The sequence below is a fragment of the Conger conger genome, chromosome 2 (assembly GCF_963514075.1).
Source record: "Conger conger chromosome 2, fConCon1.1, whole genome shotgun sequence".
NCBI lineage: Eukaryota > Metazoa > Chordata > Actinopteri > Anguilliformes > Congridae > Conger > Conger conger.
The window spans coordinates 55,447,430-55,464,808 of record NC_083761.1 but is presented as its reverse complement, the minus strand read 5'-3'; the positions used below and the strand labels follow the sequence as shown (position 1 = coordinate 55,464,808).

General features: G+C 39.4%; 1 protein-coding gene across 1 annotated transcript in view; it reads left to right on the top strand.

The window, feature by feature from the left end:
* Positions 1–15,095, top strand: part of LOC133121261 (syntaxin-binding protein 4-like) — a 30,801-nt gene extending 15,706 nt beyond the window's left edge. The window contains exons 6-21 of the mRNA XM_061230467.1: positions 887–969; positions 1,484–1,607; positions 3,197–3,338; positions 4,913–5,019; positions 5,137–5,278; positions 5,420–5,492; positions 8,758–8,849; positions 9,482–9,578; positions 9,852–9,979; positions 10,398–10,490; positions 10,737–10,802; positions 11,031–11,219; positions 12,621–12,737; positions 14,030–14,079; positions 14,215–14,342; positions 14,992–15,095. Of these exons, the coding sequence (XP_061086451.1) occupies positions 887–969; positions 1,484–1,607; positions 3,197–3,338; positions 4,913–5,019; positions 5,137–5,278; positions 5,420–5,492; positions 8,758–8,849; positions 9,482–9,578; positions 9,852–9,979; positions 10,398–10,490; positions 10,737–10,802; positions 11,031–11,219; positions 12,621–12,737; positions 14,030–14,079; positions 14,215–14,342; positions 14,992–15,095 (1,735 nt within the window). The remainder of the gene's footprint in view (positions 1–886; positions 970–1,483; positions 1,608–3,196; positions 3,339–4,912; positions 5,020–5,136; positions 5,279–5,419; positions 5,493–8,757; positions 8,850–9,481; positions 9,579–9,851; positions 9,980–10,397; positions 10,491–10,736; positions 10,803–11,030; positions 11,220–12,620; positions 12,738–14,029; positions 14,080–14,214; positions 14,343–14,991) is intronic.
* The last annotated feature ends 2,284 nt before the right edge of the window (positions 15,096–17,379 follow it).

The window sequence follows — 17,379 nt, the reverse complement described above, 5'->3', positions numbered from 1 at the left end:
GGGTTGGTGACCTCTGTTGTAGAGACTGTTGTGTGGGAAAATCCCAGCAGATCAACAGTTTCTGAGATATTCAAACCACCCTGTCTGGCACCAACATTCCATGGTCAAAGTTACATTGCTTCCCCAAGCTGGTGTACAGGTCTACCTAATAAAGTGCTCAGTGAGTGTATAATGACCCAAACACAGCCAAACTGAAAACTTTCAAATGACTTGGCATATTGGGCCTTGGGGAGACTTTAGGGACAGCACATATGAAATGCAGATACATTTATGGAGAACGATATATGTCTGATGTTTGCACATGATGGACAGGCACAAGCATTCAATTAACTAACAATTGCTGCAACAATGTCTTGATTTTTGCAATATCTAATGATAATATTTAATGTATTGTACAAACCAATGAACATGTTGTTTAAAATTGTAATTTGATTACATTTGTAGTGAGTCTGGGAAGGGCTAGGGGATGGAATGGTAAGGGTGGGTGTACATAGGGGGACAAATGTCCCCCAAAGAGGTGGTTGGCCAAAATAAATAAAAAAATAAATTGGCGTGATTAATTTTATTAGTCATAAACAAAATATATGCAGTTTCATTTTGTTCACATTTGAGTAAACATTCTTCTTGGCTGACTTCTTGATTACTGTTTTATGGGTTTGCATGTTTTACAAAACAGTGATTGCCAGAATTGTTCCCCATGTATGACATTCTGTGCTAGCATAGAATCTTCATGGTAACCGTTCAATTTCATGGTTCAGCCTTTTTCAAGCCAGCTGAGTTGTTATGTTTTATGAAAACTCATTCAATAACATTGACAAGAGCAGGGAACAAGAAGGTGAAAGGATTCCTTTTAACTTATGCTTTTCCCCCTCTTGTCTTGATAAAGGAGAGAATTTACTGAGCTGTTGGAGAAATATGGATCTAACAACAGTAGTACAGGCTCTGCAAGAAATTCGCCAAATCAACATGGTACAGATTCCCTGAATCACTGCTTTAAGCTTTCTATTCATAATAAACATTGCCTAAAGCAACAGTAACAACTTCAATTGAAATACAGTTTCCCCTACTTCTGCATTTGTCAATGGTGATCACTTCCAGTAATGTAGTGTAATAGTTATTGTTATTTAACATGCTTGTATTACAAAATACTGTATAATTTTGTGCTTGAAATGGACTACTTCACAAAGCTGTGGTCCTCAAGTAATCGTTCTTCAAAAATGGCTTATGACAGCATAGTTGTCCATTATGCAATCATCAACATCTGCCTCTGCCGGACTTATCCCAAGTATCCAGTAGTGTTCTGTGAAAGATTATATTTAACTGTGCAAATGAACAGTTTGTATAGACCTGCCATTTAATAATTTCAAATCAAGAAATGTCTGTTGTTACTAAATCCAAAATACTTTCTCATTTATACATATAAGTAGTTGGTGGTTATCCTCTATGGGTATAATGTGGATTCATATTTTTCCTCTCTTTAAAGCAGGCAGATGCTTAGACAGCACTTCATCCTCCTCCTCATCACGATCACAGAGCCCACTACTTCTGAGCCCCGCTGGATCTCAAAGCATCTGCAATGGTACAGGTCCACTGCTGCGGTCTCTCAGGTACCATCCACCTGCCATCTTTCCGGGCTAGAAGCAAACTGTGGTTTGATTGTGTGCATTCATAGTACCCCATCATTCCCTGCTGAAAAAACAGCTCAAGCTAGGTTTTGAAACAGCTGGCAGCTGGTTGCCCAGTTCAGACCAGCTCCCAGCTTGACATGGTTTGACCAGCTCAAGCTATGTTTTGAAACTGCTGGTAGCATGTTGACCAGCTACCAGCTCAGACAAGCTACCAGCACTAGATGGTTGACCAGCCCATACCCAGCTTGACCAGCTCAATTCTCAAGATGGTCAGGCTGGCATAGCTGCATTTTACTGTTGGGCTGACATTGCTACCTCTTGTGTATTTCATGACACTACTTGTTTTACTACCTGTTGTGAATTAAATAAAGTGATTTTATCACATTACACATCTAACTGAGTTTGATAGTGTTATTATTTATGTGGATGAATAATTATCAGGAGATCTGACCTCATTGGTTATTCTGCTACATTGCTGTACTGCCTGTCAAAGGTTTGGGGACAGTGACACAATTTTTGTTGTATTGGCTCTGTACTCCAGCATTAAATTAAATATGAGGTTAAAGTGGGGACTATCAGCTTTAATTTGAGGGTGTGTCCATATCCAGCAATCCATGTCAGAATTACTCTTACAAGTAATCGGCAAAATATACACTCTGTGAGCACTTCATTAAACATTGGCTGAATAAATATTTGCATTAACAAACTGGTGTACAGTACAGGTCGACCTAATAAAGTGATCACTGAGTGTATTTAATACAAAATTGCACAACCTCCACAACTGTACTATCAAATCTTTCATTATTTACTGTATTTACTTTGCCAAAACTAATTCACAGACAAATGTAAAAATACAGAACCCAATCAAGAAAAAAATGTGCATTTGTCCCAGGACTTATGGAGCTCACTGTATTTATATATTCTAGATGATATATTCTATAATGCTTATATGATTATATTATAAATCAGCATATACAGTATATGCTCATTTGCACTGCTTTTGCAGAGACCTATTTGCTTAAAATAGAATATGTTGGATCATAGCTAGGAAATTATGTTAATTCATTTAGGCTTACATACTTGTACAGGAATTATAAATAATTATAAAGTGAGATATTTTTAAAATGTACGTACAAAGCCTCAGAAGACTGAGAATTATGGACCCCGATGAATTTATTTTACTAAGAATGCAAAGAAAACCACTAGGATTTAGACGAGGCATAAGAGTACAGCTAAAGGCACAAAGTAAATATCACTGACTTTAGGAACACAATAAAGCTGCTCTCAACAGCTCAGAGCTGCCAAGCTTTTTAAAGTGTCAAACTGAAATTGGAGAAACATAAGTGATGATGAACACTTTCCATCCCTGTTTCATTTGTAAGATCAGACTTCCGTGAACTGTCCACGTTTAAATGACAATGCCTTCTCCCTTGTTGTGGATAGTGTCTTTGCTTATTTTTCATTCTATACAATTCATGTCTCAATAAGTGAAAGATTTCTTACACGTATGAACATAGATGTAGGATGTAGATAGGATGCTGATAGCGCACACGTATGTGTTGTGTCAGTCACCCAGGGGAAGGAGTCATCCAGCTGATCTCAGTGGCTCGCTCCTCCAATCTGGGTATCACTATTGGTGGAGGCTCCAACAGACCTGAGGGGCCTGCTGTTTTCATCCAAGAAGTCCTGTCTGGGGGGGACTGCCGCAGGGTGAGAGAGACATTAGGCCAGCCTGTAGCCTAGTGGGTAAGGTACATGACTGGGACCTGGAAGGTTGGTGGCTCAAGCCATGGTGTAGCCACAATAAGATCCACACTGCTGTTGGGCCTTTGAGCTAGGCTGTTAACCCTGCATTGTTCCAGGGAGATTGTTCCCTGCTTAGTCAAATCAACTGAAATTTGCTTTGAATAAGCTGCTAAATAACAAATTATTATTATTATTATTATTATGTAGTGACAGTATACTGACCTTAGCGCTCCTCAGAAAGCCATTTTACTCAAATTTGCACACAGAATTACGCAGAACCCCTTTGCTTCAGTGGTAGCTGGCGAGTTCAGGTCCATTTTTTAAAACTTTTTTATTTATTTATGAAAAAGCACAGCTTTTCAATGATATGGTTAGTGAAGTAAAATAAGTGAAAACAGGTTTAGCCAGTGATCAGTCCATGTCTCCCTGTATCTATTGTTAATATTGCTATCGTAATCAGAGGTGCACACAGAAAGAGAACAATGGTAGGGACTATGTATAAAAAGTGCTGTAATTTCTACATCGTGGAACCAAAGTGTATAAAAATACCCTCAGATAAAAGCTGAGAATGTGCACTTTAACCTGTTTGATTATGAGTCTAAGTATAGAGCCAAATGAAGAAAAGAATGGACTGAATTGCTGTATTTATTTATATTAAAGAGCCTCTGAGGCTGTTACGCTCTGAATGACAGGGAGGGTGGGGGTGGGCAGACCTGCCAGAGCATTAGGTGTGGTCAGCATCTTTAGATGCACCCAGAGGATACGCTTCAGAACAGAATGAAGAGACAGCGCTTTGGAGACAGCATTTTAAGCATACTGGGACAGAGTGCAGAGGCAAAATCTTTATGGTCGCTAATTAGCTTGGCATTTAACACATCACATTCTCAGTATGTCCTTAGTATCTGCTTTTGCTCTTAGACCTCTATTTGGTACAGTGAATGCTTTCAAAAAGTTGTGTACCTTAACTGCATAGGGGCATGATCCCTGTGTTTCGTTCCTGAAAATATTTTCCTTGATCAGACAACAAATATGTTATTTTTTAGTCTTTTTTTTACAGGAGTCGCTGTCTTAATACTGCCTCATATTGTATACTTATGTATAATATGGACAGAAATGTATCCTGTTGTTTTAAAATGACATCTGAAATGGCTTTTGATAAATATTTCATATGAAGCTTTACATTGGTTAAAGCCTCCTTGCACTCGTTGCAATGGTAGAGCCCTTTGAATGTTGATGGAAGTGTAGAAGCACTCTAAATCCTGTTTTCAGCCATTTTCATGTGATTCACCAAGATTATGTTCACTTGCTAATAAAAAAAAATAGGTGTTTTGAAATACAGGATGGAAGGTAATGTGTTCTAATTCATAAACAACCATCCCGTACAGCTGTCAAGGGGTATAGGATTCTATCGGGCTTTCATATATTACTATGTTCATGCCCTACATTTATATTGAATTTAATTTCTCAGACAGGCACCCTTAACACATGATTTGTTTAAGCCCTCTAATGCACTCAATGTTTTGTGGTGCAACCCACAGGATGGTCGGCTGAGACCAGGGGATCAGCTAATTGCCATCAACAAAGAATCTTTAATAGGTGTGACCCACGAAGAAGCCAAAAGCACACTTAATAAAGCCAAATTCAGGTACTTCTGACATGTAATTATATAGACCACCTATCAAAGTTCACAATTATCAGTCACATGTACCCTGGAGCAACACTGTCAATAAAATGAAAAAGTGTTGTTTCTGTGCCCTTACAGACAGGAGAGGACAGTGGAGATTGCGTTCATTCCTGGGAAAGGTGCCTTTCCCACCAGCACCTCTTTACACAGTGCTATCCAGAAGGGCATGGGGAATGGGTTTAGTTCCTGCCGGTTAAAAGTGCACCTCAGATCACCAGAGGTAAGGATTGGAATCCGGCTTGAAAACCTCTTCTTTCATCAGGTGGATGGGGAGAATGAGAATGTGGTGTTATTCACTGTGTAGTGTTCCTGTCACTGTGGCGGAGAAGCAAACGTGCTGCTTCTGATCTGTTCTTCACAGACACAGCAAGAGGAGCCTGCATCAGTGCCTTCTTCACCTCCTGATATATGTCCTTCAGACATCTATGTCTCAGGTAGTGTATCCAAAGCTTTCACATCCTCTCATGTACCTTTAATCTGATTGGCTTTCATGTGAGGTGCCTCTGTCTCTCTCCCGTTGTCATCTACAGACTTGTGTAGATAGATAGATCTATACTGTACAGTAGATAGATAGATAGATAGATAGATCATTGCATTTATATAACGCTTTTCAAGACACTCAAAGCACTTACAGTGATGAGGGGGGAAACTGGCCTCAGACACCACCTGGGTGATGCACGCCTGCCATTTTGTGCCAGAGGTAAATCTGTATGCAAGAAACTGGACAGGTCACTGATGTACAGAGATTGCCTTTTGGATGGTTTCATATTGCATGCATTTTGGTTGCTGCCATTGTAAATCACCCCTGATAAAGTACATGATAAGCACTTAGCTTGGAGTAGGTTTATATGCTATGTCCTTCTGGAGCTGTCTGAGAATGAGGGTAATGCCAACCATGCTCTTCAGTATATACCCACTCCTATGCGTCTATACTGAATAAATGCAAAGATTCCTTTGGCATTTTCAAGGCCTGTGGAATCTGTGGATGAAAGGACTCATTGTCTGAAGTTATCTCGGGAAGTCATGATCAAAGCAGAGAGGAAATTGAATGTGAATCATGTGCTAAGTGTACTCTTTAAACCTATTAAATTAATGTCACGCTCAGCAACCCTGTGTCAACATCCCTCACACCGGGTGTTAAATCAGACAGAAAATGCACTTACATGTATAGAAATGTGTGATTCATTGAAATGGCAATAATTTCAGGATTAGATTAGCGGTTAAAATTTAATCAAACCAGCAACGGGAAATAATCCACGCATGCCCCCAAAGGGCACTGCAGATAGAAGGTGTTTATAATTCAAATCAAATCTCATGTCTATAATAGCCTGGAAAAAGTGCCTTCATGTCCTCCCAGATAAGTTAGTTATCAGAGATTTCTGTTGTTGCTGAGTTGCTGTTTAGGGTACTGATTTTCTGCACCCTAGGTTATTTTCCTGATTATACCAAGCTCCTTAGCATGTTGCCATGGGAACCAAGAGTCGAAGGAAAATGGGCTTTTTAATGTGTAGCACTATGACACAGCAACATTGAATGAAAAACTCTGCAAAGATGTGAATGTGCTGTTTGATTCAGCTGACAGGGACTGTGGAAACTTTTGGAAAGGGATGCAACATCAGAACTGGACTCCTGGCCTATTGGAGATTAAAGCTCATCTCCCTTGAATGACTTGATCTGCACAGGGCCAAGAGACAGCCAGTGTATGAGATTATGCAGTGTTTATTATTTTGTTGCCTAATGTAGCTGGGTATCTGGGCTGGCAGGACTATTTTTTTTTCTGTTCATACTGCAACGTTACTTGATCTTGACTGAGGCTCACACTAAAAGACACCACTTTGGCTTTTAGTTTGTAGATTTGTCTCATTTTCAATATATGACTTGATGTACACGTTGCTGTCAGAATCATGCCATAGTTAGTAGTGTAAAGTGTAATGATTTCACAGCATATGTGTGTGATCACCTGCATTGACATTCGGGCAGCTTATTTAATTACATACACAAGTTATGTTAAAATGTGAATGCTGCTAGTGGTCAGCATACATCATTTTCTCTGCTAAATATTTACAGATTTAGCATACAAAATACATGTTTTTTTAATGTTAAAGGGTACCAAGTACTGATTTCTTCTCAGTAGAAAAGTATTGTTGCCTGTCAAGTTACCTGTATTCAGTTCTTGTAATGTTTTTGAATGTTTCCATTTGGCCCAGACAGTATTTATGGTGCATTTGCAGATATTTGCAAACGAACCTAATGCCCCAGTGCATTTCCAATGGCTGGTATCAGGTGTTTGGGGTCTGTGGTCTCAAGCAAGCAAGTATTAAATATCTAAAATAGCTTCATTGCACACAAAAACTGTCAGGGCTAATCAGTCCAACACATACACTAGAACTTACGCAATATGAAAAACCCAACAATGTGAACTATCACTTTAATACTGTCGATGCATTGCGTCTAAATTAGAGCTGCATGCTGCATATGTAAAGCAGAAGTCTGTACATCCAGTTGATTGAAAATACTCTTTACAACCTCAGTCAGTCCTGAAATCACTGTTATGTCTGCACACAAGTCTGTTAATCCCCATATGTTGTTTCCTGGCAGTTCATACAGAATCCATCAATTTGTTTCTTCTTCTGTCTGTAAAAACCTATATGCTAAGGGAATTTGTTGTTCGTTGTCACTGTAGTGACCTCTTGAACCATTGTTCATGGCTGATCATAATCTCATTACCTAGAAACGGCTTTAACGGTGGAAGGCATGCACGCGTCTCATTGGCTGGTTGGATTCTCCCGGGATGAACACTATTGTTGCCTGTGACAGATGTCCAGTCACAACAAGTGATGTGAAGACGCAACAATTTGAGGACAGACCTAGGATATTTAGAAAGCATTAATTTGTCTCATGCGCTGGGAAAAAGTGTGAAATATATCTTCTAGAAAGTGTTTGCTGTGAATGTGACTTGCTGTTGATGATAAAGTTACACGATGACAGATGACACGTGGCATAGTTTAATTTTGGAATGGGAACTATTTTTAAAATACTTTATCCATTGTGTGTGAATTACGTTTGAGAGCTTTGGGTTTTAGAGGCTTGTACAAGCGCCACCTGTTCTCTCTACTCAAGAGTGAAGCACCCCCTGTTGTGAGTGACTGCTCCCATCCGCACTGGGGGCCGGCAGGGATTGTGCCAAACTAAAGCTGTAGTGCCGGGCCTCCCCTGTACTGCTGCATCTGTTGTTGTTTTGGAACGGGATAAATCCCCCAAGGATAAACATGTCCCTAGAGTGGGGAACAGCAGTCTGCCTGTATGCAGTAGGGCTAAGCCCAGGAACAATGTGCAAGCTGCATTCAGTGCCTTTAAATTCAACGAGCAGGTTCTCATTGTTACAGCAAGGCACATTGGCCTTTCGAGCTGTCCAACAGCCTGCTTTGCCTACAATAATGTTGCAAGATGAAAAGTTCAATCATGATTGCATTGCCTGCAGTTTATCTGAACGTAATGTGGAGTAGGTCTGTTGTGCACTACAGCCCAAGAAGCAAAATGGGACTGATCACAGAACAAGGCAAAGTTCAATTTTGTTTGACCTTAATTTCCCTACCAGGCCCCTGAAAATCAAATTTTTGAGATAAAAAAAAAAAAAAACTTTCTAGGAAATAAATCACCATTAAAAGAGATTTAGCTGTATTGTATGTGTGTTTTCAGGATCCAGTGCGCCACAGCAAACAGCTGGAGCAGCCAAACCCAAGATTTCCCTGGATCCTCACATCCGGCTCAGATCAGACAAATTAGACTTGGTGAGTGAACCCAAATCAACAGCTGATTCCACAGCCACAGTACTGAAATGATTATAACCATAGTAATTTGCCTCAGAGAGCTGCTGGTTGTTTATCAAGAGAGTTTAGATAATTTATCATCAGTCTGTCTTTTTTTATGATTCTGTGGTTTAGCAGTAAATTAATCGTATCCTTCTAATCTTGCAATTTACCCTAATCTACCCGTCCATTAATTGGATCATGTTTTGTTAGAAAGCACTTTAATGTGGAATAGATACACCCTGCACTATATTTATTTTATCATTTATTTAATTTTTTTCATTTGTTAAAGGAAAAGATTGTGTTAACAAAATGGAAATATGGCTTGTAAAGCACACAAAACATATGTATACATACATAGGCAAAGTATTTGTAACTATGCCATTAAGGAAGTCAGAACCATGTTTCTGTTCTTGGGTGGACATAAACTGCTTTGAGAGGTCTGAACCTGATCACATTTTGCGTTCACTCAGGGAGTTGTTAAAGTGTTGTATTGCCCCCTTGTGGGCATGTGAGAAAATGTGACTTTCATAAAACTAAAACAGACGTGATAATTTAAAAAAGATGATTATGATGCTAATAACCACTGTTATGGCATATCATCCCTCTCATAGGCTCTTGGGTATCTGGGGTTAGATGTTACAGAAGAAAAGAAGAGGATCTTGAGACAGAGCATAACAACAGACAGTCAAGGAACAGTGGCCTATAGAGGTGAGTTTAGGAGATGTAAGCACAGCAGAATGTAAGAACAATGTCTCCCCTGGTGCCTTAAACAATCACTGTGCTCAGTACTGCTTCCAAAGCAACAGGGCCATGCTCCCTAATCTGGCAGGCATGTGTGGATTAGAGTATGCCACAGTTGTTGTGCTGTAGCAGGTTTGTAGCTGGGGAAAAAAAAAGATTAATCATGTCTGGAAATATTCTTGCACAACTGATATTTTTCAAGCCTGTCCTATCATAACATTGTTTCTGTCTCTGAGACAGACTTTGTGGAGGCCACACAAGATATTCTACAAGACAAGCTGAGTGAGGCAGGTATTTCCAAGGGGACTTTCATGTTCTCTTATCACGAAGCAGCCAGCCTGATGGATACCTCGGCTTTCCACTCACCAGTAATTTTACTTACTACTCTTCTCTCACGAGAAAACATACTTGACATATTGATTCCCGATAGCTTGTTATAACTGAAATAAGAGTCTTTGAGGCACCCATGGTCTGGGCCTATTTAGAAAAGGGATTTATTCAGTGATTGAGGAGAGCTTTTCTATGGCGCAGGGTAACTATCAAAGCTAGCTTTTAAGCACTTAAACACATATTTTTCAGCTTGTCCTGTCTTCTGTGCCTACTCAAGGAAACATACTTCTTTTCATATATAATTTTATAGTCCAATGCCAACGAAGACTAATATGCAGAACTTCTTGATCCAATACCTCCCTGTTAACATCCACACAGGTAGCTAGCTGAAAGAAATTGCACATGTACATGTGATTTGCTCTGCTGTTTCCCAATTCACTTTCGTTGTCATTGCAGACCTATGATTCTGAGAGCTGCTACAGCACTAAGGAGCTGGAGAAGTTTCAATCTGAGGTTGCTCAGCTTCAGCATAAAATGAAACACTTAAAGGTGAAAAGCACAATAATGGACTCATGCTGTTCTGGGAGTGTTTGGGAATGCTTATGTGAAAAAAGAAACAACAATTTACAGAATGACAGAATTCTCACTGTAATATTCCTAATTTGTATGGATAAAAATGGCCTTTCTTTTGTAAGTCATATACCTAGATGTACATATAAAGTAGATGGACACCCCCTGTGCTATGCCTTTTGTGATTTGCTGCTCTGTGTTTAACATGAGCCAACATTTTCCTAGACGATACTGAGGGACACAGAGAACAGTAAGAAAACCTTGGAAGAAGTGCTGCGGAAGACATCAGAGGTAGCCGCTGCAATTAACACTATCAAGTTTGGAGATTAGTCACAAGTCATACAAATGTATAAGTAGCAAGCTTGTTACAGGTGCATTGTTAGATTACAGAGTAAATTTACATTCAGATGGAGAGTGATAAAGTAAGTGAGGGAGACAATGTGTATCCTTTGAACCAGCTCTCTTGTGTCACTCATCACTGGTATGTCTTACCCCTTTTCCTGGTTCCCTGTGAGTCAGGAGGCTACAGCCACAGTTATGGAGAATAAGTCTCTGAAGAGCCAGCTGCAGGCTGCAGAGACAGGGCAGCGACAGACAGACGGCGCTGAGAAGGACTATGAGGAGGTGATTCAGCTGCTGGAAGCCGAGATAAAAGACCTGAAGAGTCAACTGGCTGAGAAGAACCTGAAAGGCCTGGAGGGTACAAAAGTAGGTTCTCTCTCTCACTCATACACTCTCACACACTCTCACTCCCTCTATCTGGACATGATACATGATACAGTTACAGTGTACATTTTCAAAATGATTTTATGCTTGTCAAAACTGGTACCTCTGACTTACAATTCGTACAATTCACATGAAGCATTTCACCGACATTTTCATAGACATCACAGATATCACAAAGGGCAAGAGCCCACACACATACAGTATACAAGATTGATTTTGAAATTGTGAAGGTAGCCAAAGAAAAGAATGCTAATATACACTCACTGAGCACTTTAGTAGGAACACCTGTACACCTACTTATTTATGCGATTTTCATGCACAACAGAAGCTAGAGTTTACTCAGATTGGTGCGAAAAACAAAAGACATCCAGTGAGCTGCATTTCTGTGGATGGAAGCGCCTTGTTGATGAGAGATCAACAGAGCTGGGCCAGACTGGTCAAAGCTGACAGGAAGGTGACAGTAACAACAATAACCACACATTACAACAGTGGTATGCAGAAGAGTAGACTATCTCTGAACACACATTACATCAAACCTATAAGTGGATAGGCTACAGCAGCAGATTACATTATAGGTCTAATAAATAAGTCTAATAAACACATAATAAAGTGCTCATTGAGAGTACATGTCACCTGCAAAGGACAAAAATAAATTCACCTTTACAGGTACGGTATATTATGTTTGCGTTGGTTGGAACTTCCATTCAAAATAGCACATTTTTTTACCTGTACCTATGTATCTCACCGCTTTCAAAACCAATCTCAATGCCATTTTGCAGGTTTACTACAATGGCAACATGCTTGCCAACTACTGTGTTAAACATTGAGACTTTTTTTGTGCAAAAACAACTGAATTTAAATCAAACCGATCCCGAAACAAGAGCGCTCATTTTATGAGAGACCGTCATGCATGCAGCGACAGTAAACAGAGTACAGTAAATAATCGGATCCAGTAAAGCGGGGAGGCCAGCTAGGTTGGTGTACATAAACGGAAATCTTGCAGCACTCTTGGATGGAGTTTTCTGAGCTGCAGGCCTTCATCAGGGGCGTCTACCTTAGCTAATGTAGCTAGCTATATTGGCTAGCTACAGTTAGTAAAGCTAAAGTTTGGGTTATCCGTTTTTCCGATCTGCATTGTATGAATTTATACACAAACAAATTAAACATCCCGCTAATTTTGCAAGCCAACTCAGTAAGATGACAGTGCGACTAAGCTAGTCAGCTAATAACGTATTTGTCTGTAGAATAATAAATGTAGCTAGCTAACTTAACCTAATGTAGTTAGCTTCTGTAATTGTAATAAAATGTCAGTATTACCTAAATGGGAAGACCAAATGGTGATTGTGAAAGTCATACTCTTTCACCTTATTTTTGTTGTGCCAGGAGGACGTCCTTGAACTTAAGAGAAGGCTCTCTGTCTTTGATTGCCAACTGAGGAAATCTGAACTGACCAGAAAACATCTGGAAATTTCCAACAAAAAGCTACTGGGATTTGCCCAGGTAATAATCTCTGTGGCTGTGTTAGAGGCATGAACATTGGGAGCCCAGATGGTGACTCAGTATGCCTTTGAGGCAAAGCAAGAGAAAATTATGGTGAGTAATCACAACTGTACAAATTCGGCTGACAGGATATATTGATCCCTATTAAGGGGCTTATGCAACAGGTTTTCGCAGAAATATCCAATTTTGCTGCATTCCAGTAATCTCCTTCCTCCTACTTTATTACATATTATATTCTCCTACATTCCATATATCTATATTTATATAGGCTTTTGAAGTTCTGAAATTAGGTTTTTTTTTTTTTTGTGCAGTTAGAATCACTAGCTACATACAGTGCAGTCCATAAGTATTTGGACAGTGGTACAATTTCTGTTCTTTTGGCTCTGTACTCCAGCACATTGGATTTTAAATTAACCTATGAATATGATGTTAAAGTACAGACTGCCGCCTTTAAATTGAGGGTATTTACAGCCATATATTAAGTGATTCATGGATGAATTGCATCCATTTTTCAACAATATATAGTCCCCAAATTTTAGTGGATTAAATGTTATTGAACAGTTGGCTTCTCAGCTTTTTCTGATTAGCCAAAGCAGAAATTTGACCACTGTTAAAATACTTATGGACTGCACTGTAAATGTCATTACCAACATTTCTTGTACTTTTAAAAATACATATTATTATATAAAAATAACATTTAAAAAATATTAAAAAGGTTATAGTTCCATGAAGTTTCTCAGGAAATCCCCAACTGGACAGACACCACCTGGCTCTCAAGAGTACCAATTGACCCCTTGATATTAAGGCTTGATGCTCTGCTCAGCTATCAGACATCATAATTATGTCATCAAATAATCAAATAACAAATATTTCATGAAAAAATGAAAGGAAATTGTGAAGGCTGAGGGTGTGTTTCTCCTTGGATTGTTCATGGGCCATCACATCCCCTTGAAATAATTGCAACAGTTATTGAATGCAGAATTCTAACACTGTCAATAACCAAATACCAAACACAGTCATGCCCAAACCCCAGAACAAACAATAAAATGTGCAAGAGGATGAATATATTTTAAAATATGATTTTAGTTTTACTGGTTGAAGTGCTAGAACAGTTTGTTCTCCATGACTGAAACTGTCAGCCCCTGCTACTCATTACCACACTGACATCTTGTGGTTTGTTAATGAATATCAGTTTGGGGAAAGACACCGTACAGCTAATCCCTCATGAGGAATCCCTCAAAGAAAGAGGAAAAGATGTTCAGTTTATAGGTTTATTTTCCTTTTTGTTCCAGAATGCTCACCGGGTGCTGTCTGCCTCCAATTCATTTGGTGCGGAAACAGGGTCAGTGATAATTAGTAGTTATTTCAGATTTCAGCTTTACTCCAGGATTAAAGCAAGAGTGTAAAATGATAGTGTTATGACATTAATACCAGCAGGAATATCGAGTGTGTGTTTAATGAAGCATTTGTTCCACAGGAGTCCGAGAATGTCTCCAGCAGCAGATATCCCTGACAGCCCTTCCCTCATCCCAGACCCTGCGGGACAGCTGGCAGCTGAAGCCAAAGAGTTGGTGGATAGAGTATGTTCCATCGGTCCTGAACACGGTGAGTGATATGAAAAAGGCTGCCTCCTGGTCAAAATGCAGAAGCCAGGACCTTCTTGTGTGTGCTAGTATAACAACCGCCTAAAACTTTCCTTTTCCTTTTCCAAGCGTAGCAATTTTCAATTCATTTGGGAATATTGAAATACTGAGGTGATCAGCTTTCTTAAACTATATTGAAGGTAATGTCCTTTTGAAATGCAAATGTGTGAAAATGTAAGTTGATATGAATCAAATTATGAAATAGTCAGCAGCTCACTGCTGGTTAGCCTCTTGCTCTTAGTGCAGTGGTGCTCCCTTTGCTTTGGATGGAATCAAGGCTGCCGGTGCAAACCATAGCGTCCCTAGAGGGAATGCCTAATTTTCCATGAAATTGCCCAGGGAGAAGCTTGTGTGCCTTCTTGAATTGACAGAGGACCTGCACCAGTGAAAAAAACAAAGAGAAACTTTAAGAAAGAACAACAGCAGGAAATCCATTTTCATGTATTAGACATATTCTTTTAAACATCTGGTGTATTAACCATCTCCCTGCTTTTTCAAGTATCACTGTCGCCTTGAAAAAATGAACAAGATAAAAACTTGTATAAATGCTTGGTCTTCGTAAGCAGCATCCTGACAGTGACTAAAGTTACCTTGTGCTTTTATCCATGTAGCATCACCATGTTGTGTGGAGGACAGTAACACAATAGAAGGGGAACATTGCATCACGGAGGAAGTGGCCAAACTGGTTCATATCCTTGACAGGTTTGATGAGTAATTTCAAGGGAGAATGTCAATTATTTCCTTTTTTGACAAGAAGCAGAAGTTAATATTTCATGTATTTTTTTTTTACAAACAGGAATGTGTTGAAAAAGTATAGTATTTAATACTAATTCTTGATATGTTCTGATGAAGTCTGTATGTTCAAAAGTGGCTTTATGTATCCTCATTCATAAGAAAAATTATATCAACAGCAATGTCCATTCTAAACATGTTAGATTGTTTTCAATTTTACAAATAAGCCACAAGAATTCTATTCCAATAGGAATAGTCACTTAGACATGCAATAACTCACTCTGTTTTGGCAGTTGTTGGTAACATTTTTGTTTGTGATGTGTGTAGAGGGCCTGAAATGTGTGAGGTGGAAGTCAGCAGAAATTGAAGACCTGCACACAATGCATGCGATAACCAGGTGAGGCTGCAGCAGTGCACCTAAACTTACTGTCACCACCCCAGCCTGCTCTCTGCTCCCTCCACAAGCCATACTTAAAGAAAAGTAAATGAAAAGTAGCATGGCTAAGGCTGTACTGGCCATCCTTATGGTGGGGACCTTGCTCCACATGACACAGAGGCCTCACCTTTTTCAGACTGAATGCCATCAGTTTTGTTTTTCACCCATTATTTTTAAGGGCGATGTTCACTTTAATTCTTTCCAAGCATCAGTGAGTATAAGCCTCATAGCTGGTCTTATCACAGTCACTTAATCAGCACTGCATGTGGAGATATAAGGCTAAATTAACAAACATGTCAGTCTGGCCCTTCTCCTCTGACCTCTCTGATTAATAACATGTTTTGTTTTTAGTTTTTCGCACCGTTCTGGTGTGTGTGAAAATCCCAGGAGATCAGCAGTTTCTGAGATACTCCCACCACTCTATCTGTCACCAACAATCATTCTATAGTATGATTCTATAAGTCATTTAGATCACATTTCTTCCCCGTTCTGACATTTGGTCTGAAAGACAACTGAATCTCTTGACCATGTCTGCATACTTGTATGCATTTATAGTTGCTACCACATGATTGGCTGATTAAATATTTGCATTGACAAGGTGGTGTACAGGTCTGCCTAATAAAGTGCTCAGTGAGTGTATACGCAGTTTGTTTCTGCTAAGTTTCTTCCACTTTTAAGAATCGTTCTCGATTGGTATTTTACAGCATATGGCTAGAAATAAAATATAAATCTTTAATCCTCTGCAAAGGAATTTTTAAAAGGCTTAAATGTATATAATGCAGTGTGTTTTTTGTATATATCCCCAGTTTGCTCTCTTGTTCCACAGTGACAGGTTTACTTGCTGGCAGTCCAGTGGCACACACAGGCCTAGGGGAGCAGACTGTTTTATAATGCTACTGTAATTGGGGCTCTTCATGTTGAGCTCAGCGGATGAGCAGATGTGGGCATATTGCGCACAGCGCTTCCTGCTGAACTGTCAGCTCACATGATTGGAGCCCCACACAGAGCTGACTGTAGAGATTTTCTCTGTGCAACACCAAGGAGAGCAGTGGAGCATGCTCTGCATCTCTAGGGAAAGATCATTACTGTACTTTTTTTTTCTAAAACACCGCTGCTAACAACTGCTGCTAACAACAACTTACAAGATTTCTTACCTTCTAGTTTCATAAAAACATAACATATTAGAGCCAAGGGAAATGACTCATGCTGAACAATTTTAAAACTTTTTTCAAATGCATAAAACATATTTCTCGTTCTTTTCATGCAGTTGCTACTATCTCCACACATTCTCCCTCCTCAGAAGTTGTAAAAAGGATGAGACATACACTACAAGGAACAGGACTTGTGGAAAGTAACAGGAAACACAGGAACCAAGGACTGTATTCACTGAACAGGAAACAGAGCTGATCAATTCAATGGAAGCAATACTGCACACAGTTGTATAAAAGCAATAACAGTAATTCTAATGCAGGAGTGCTTTATATAGACTGCATAAAGAGCACTGCAAAAAATAGTTTTGTTTACTACTGTATGTTGAAACAGTTAACAAATTAGATATGCTAATAACCTGGGTAAGGCTAACAGCTGCTGAAAAGTCTGCTGGGGTGGAGAGGTTGCTATTGCCAACAAAGATGTGATGCAACACAACAGCTCATTACATTTGTGCATGTGAAGATCCATGTTGTGTAGTTACTGTTGTGGACCTCTGTAGTTATATGCAAAAAGAAGTGCATATTACCATGTCTCAGTATCAATGCAACATTATTGCTTTGTGAGTTTCATTGGAATTCCGATCCAATCTGATTGCCCCCAAAAAACTGTTTGCATATGT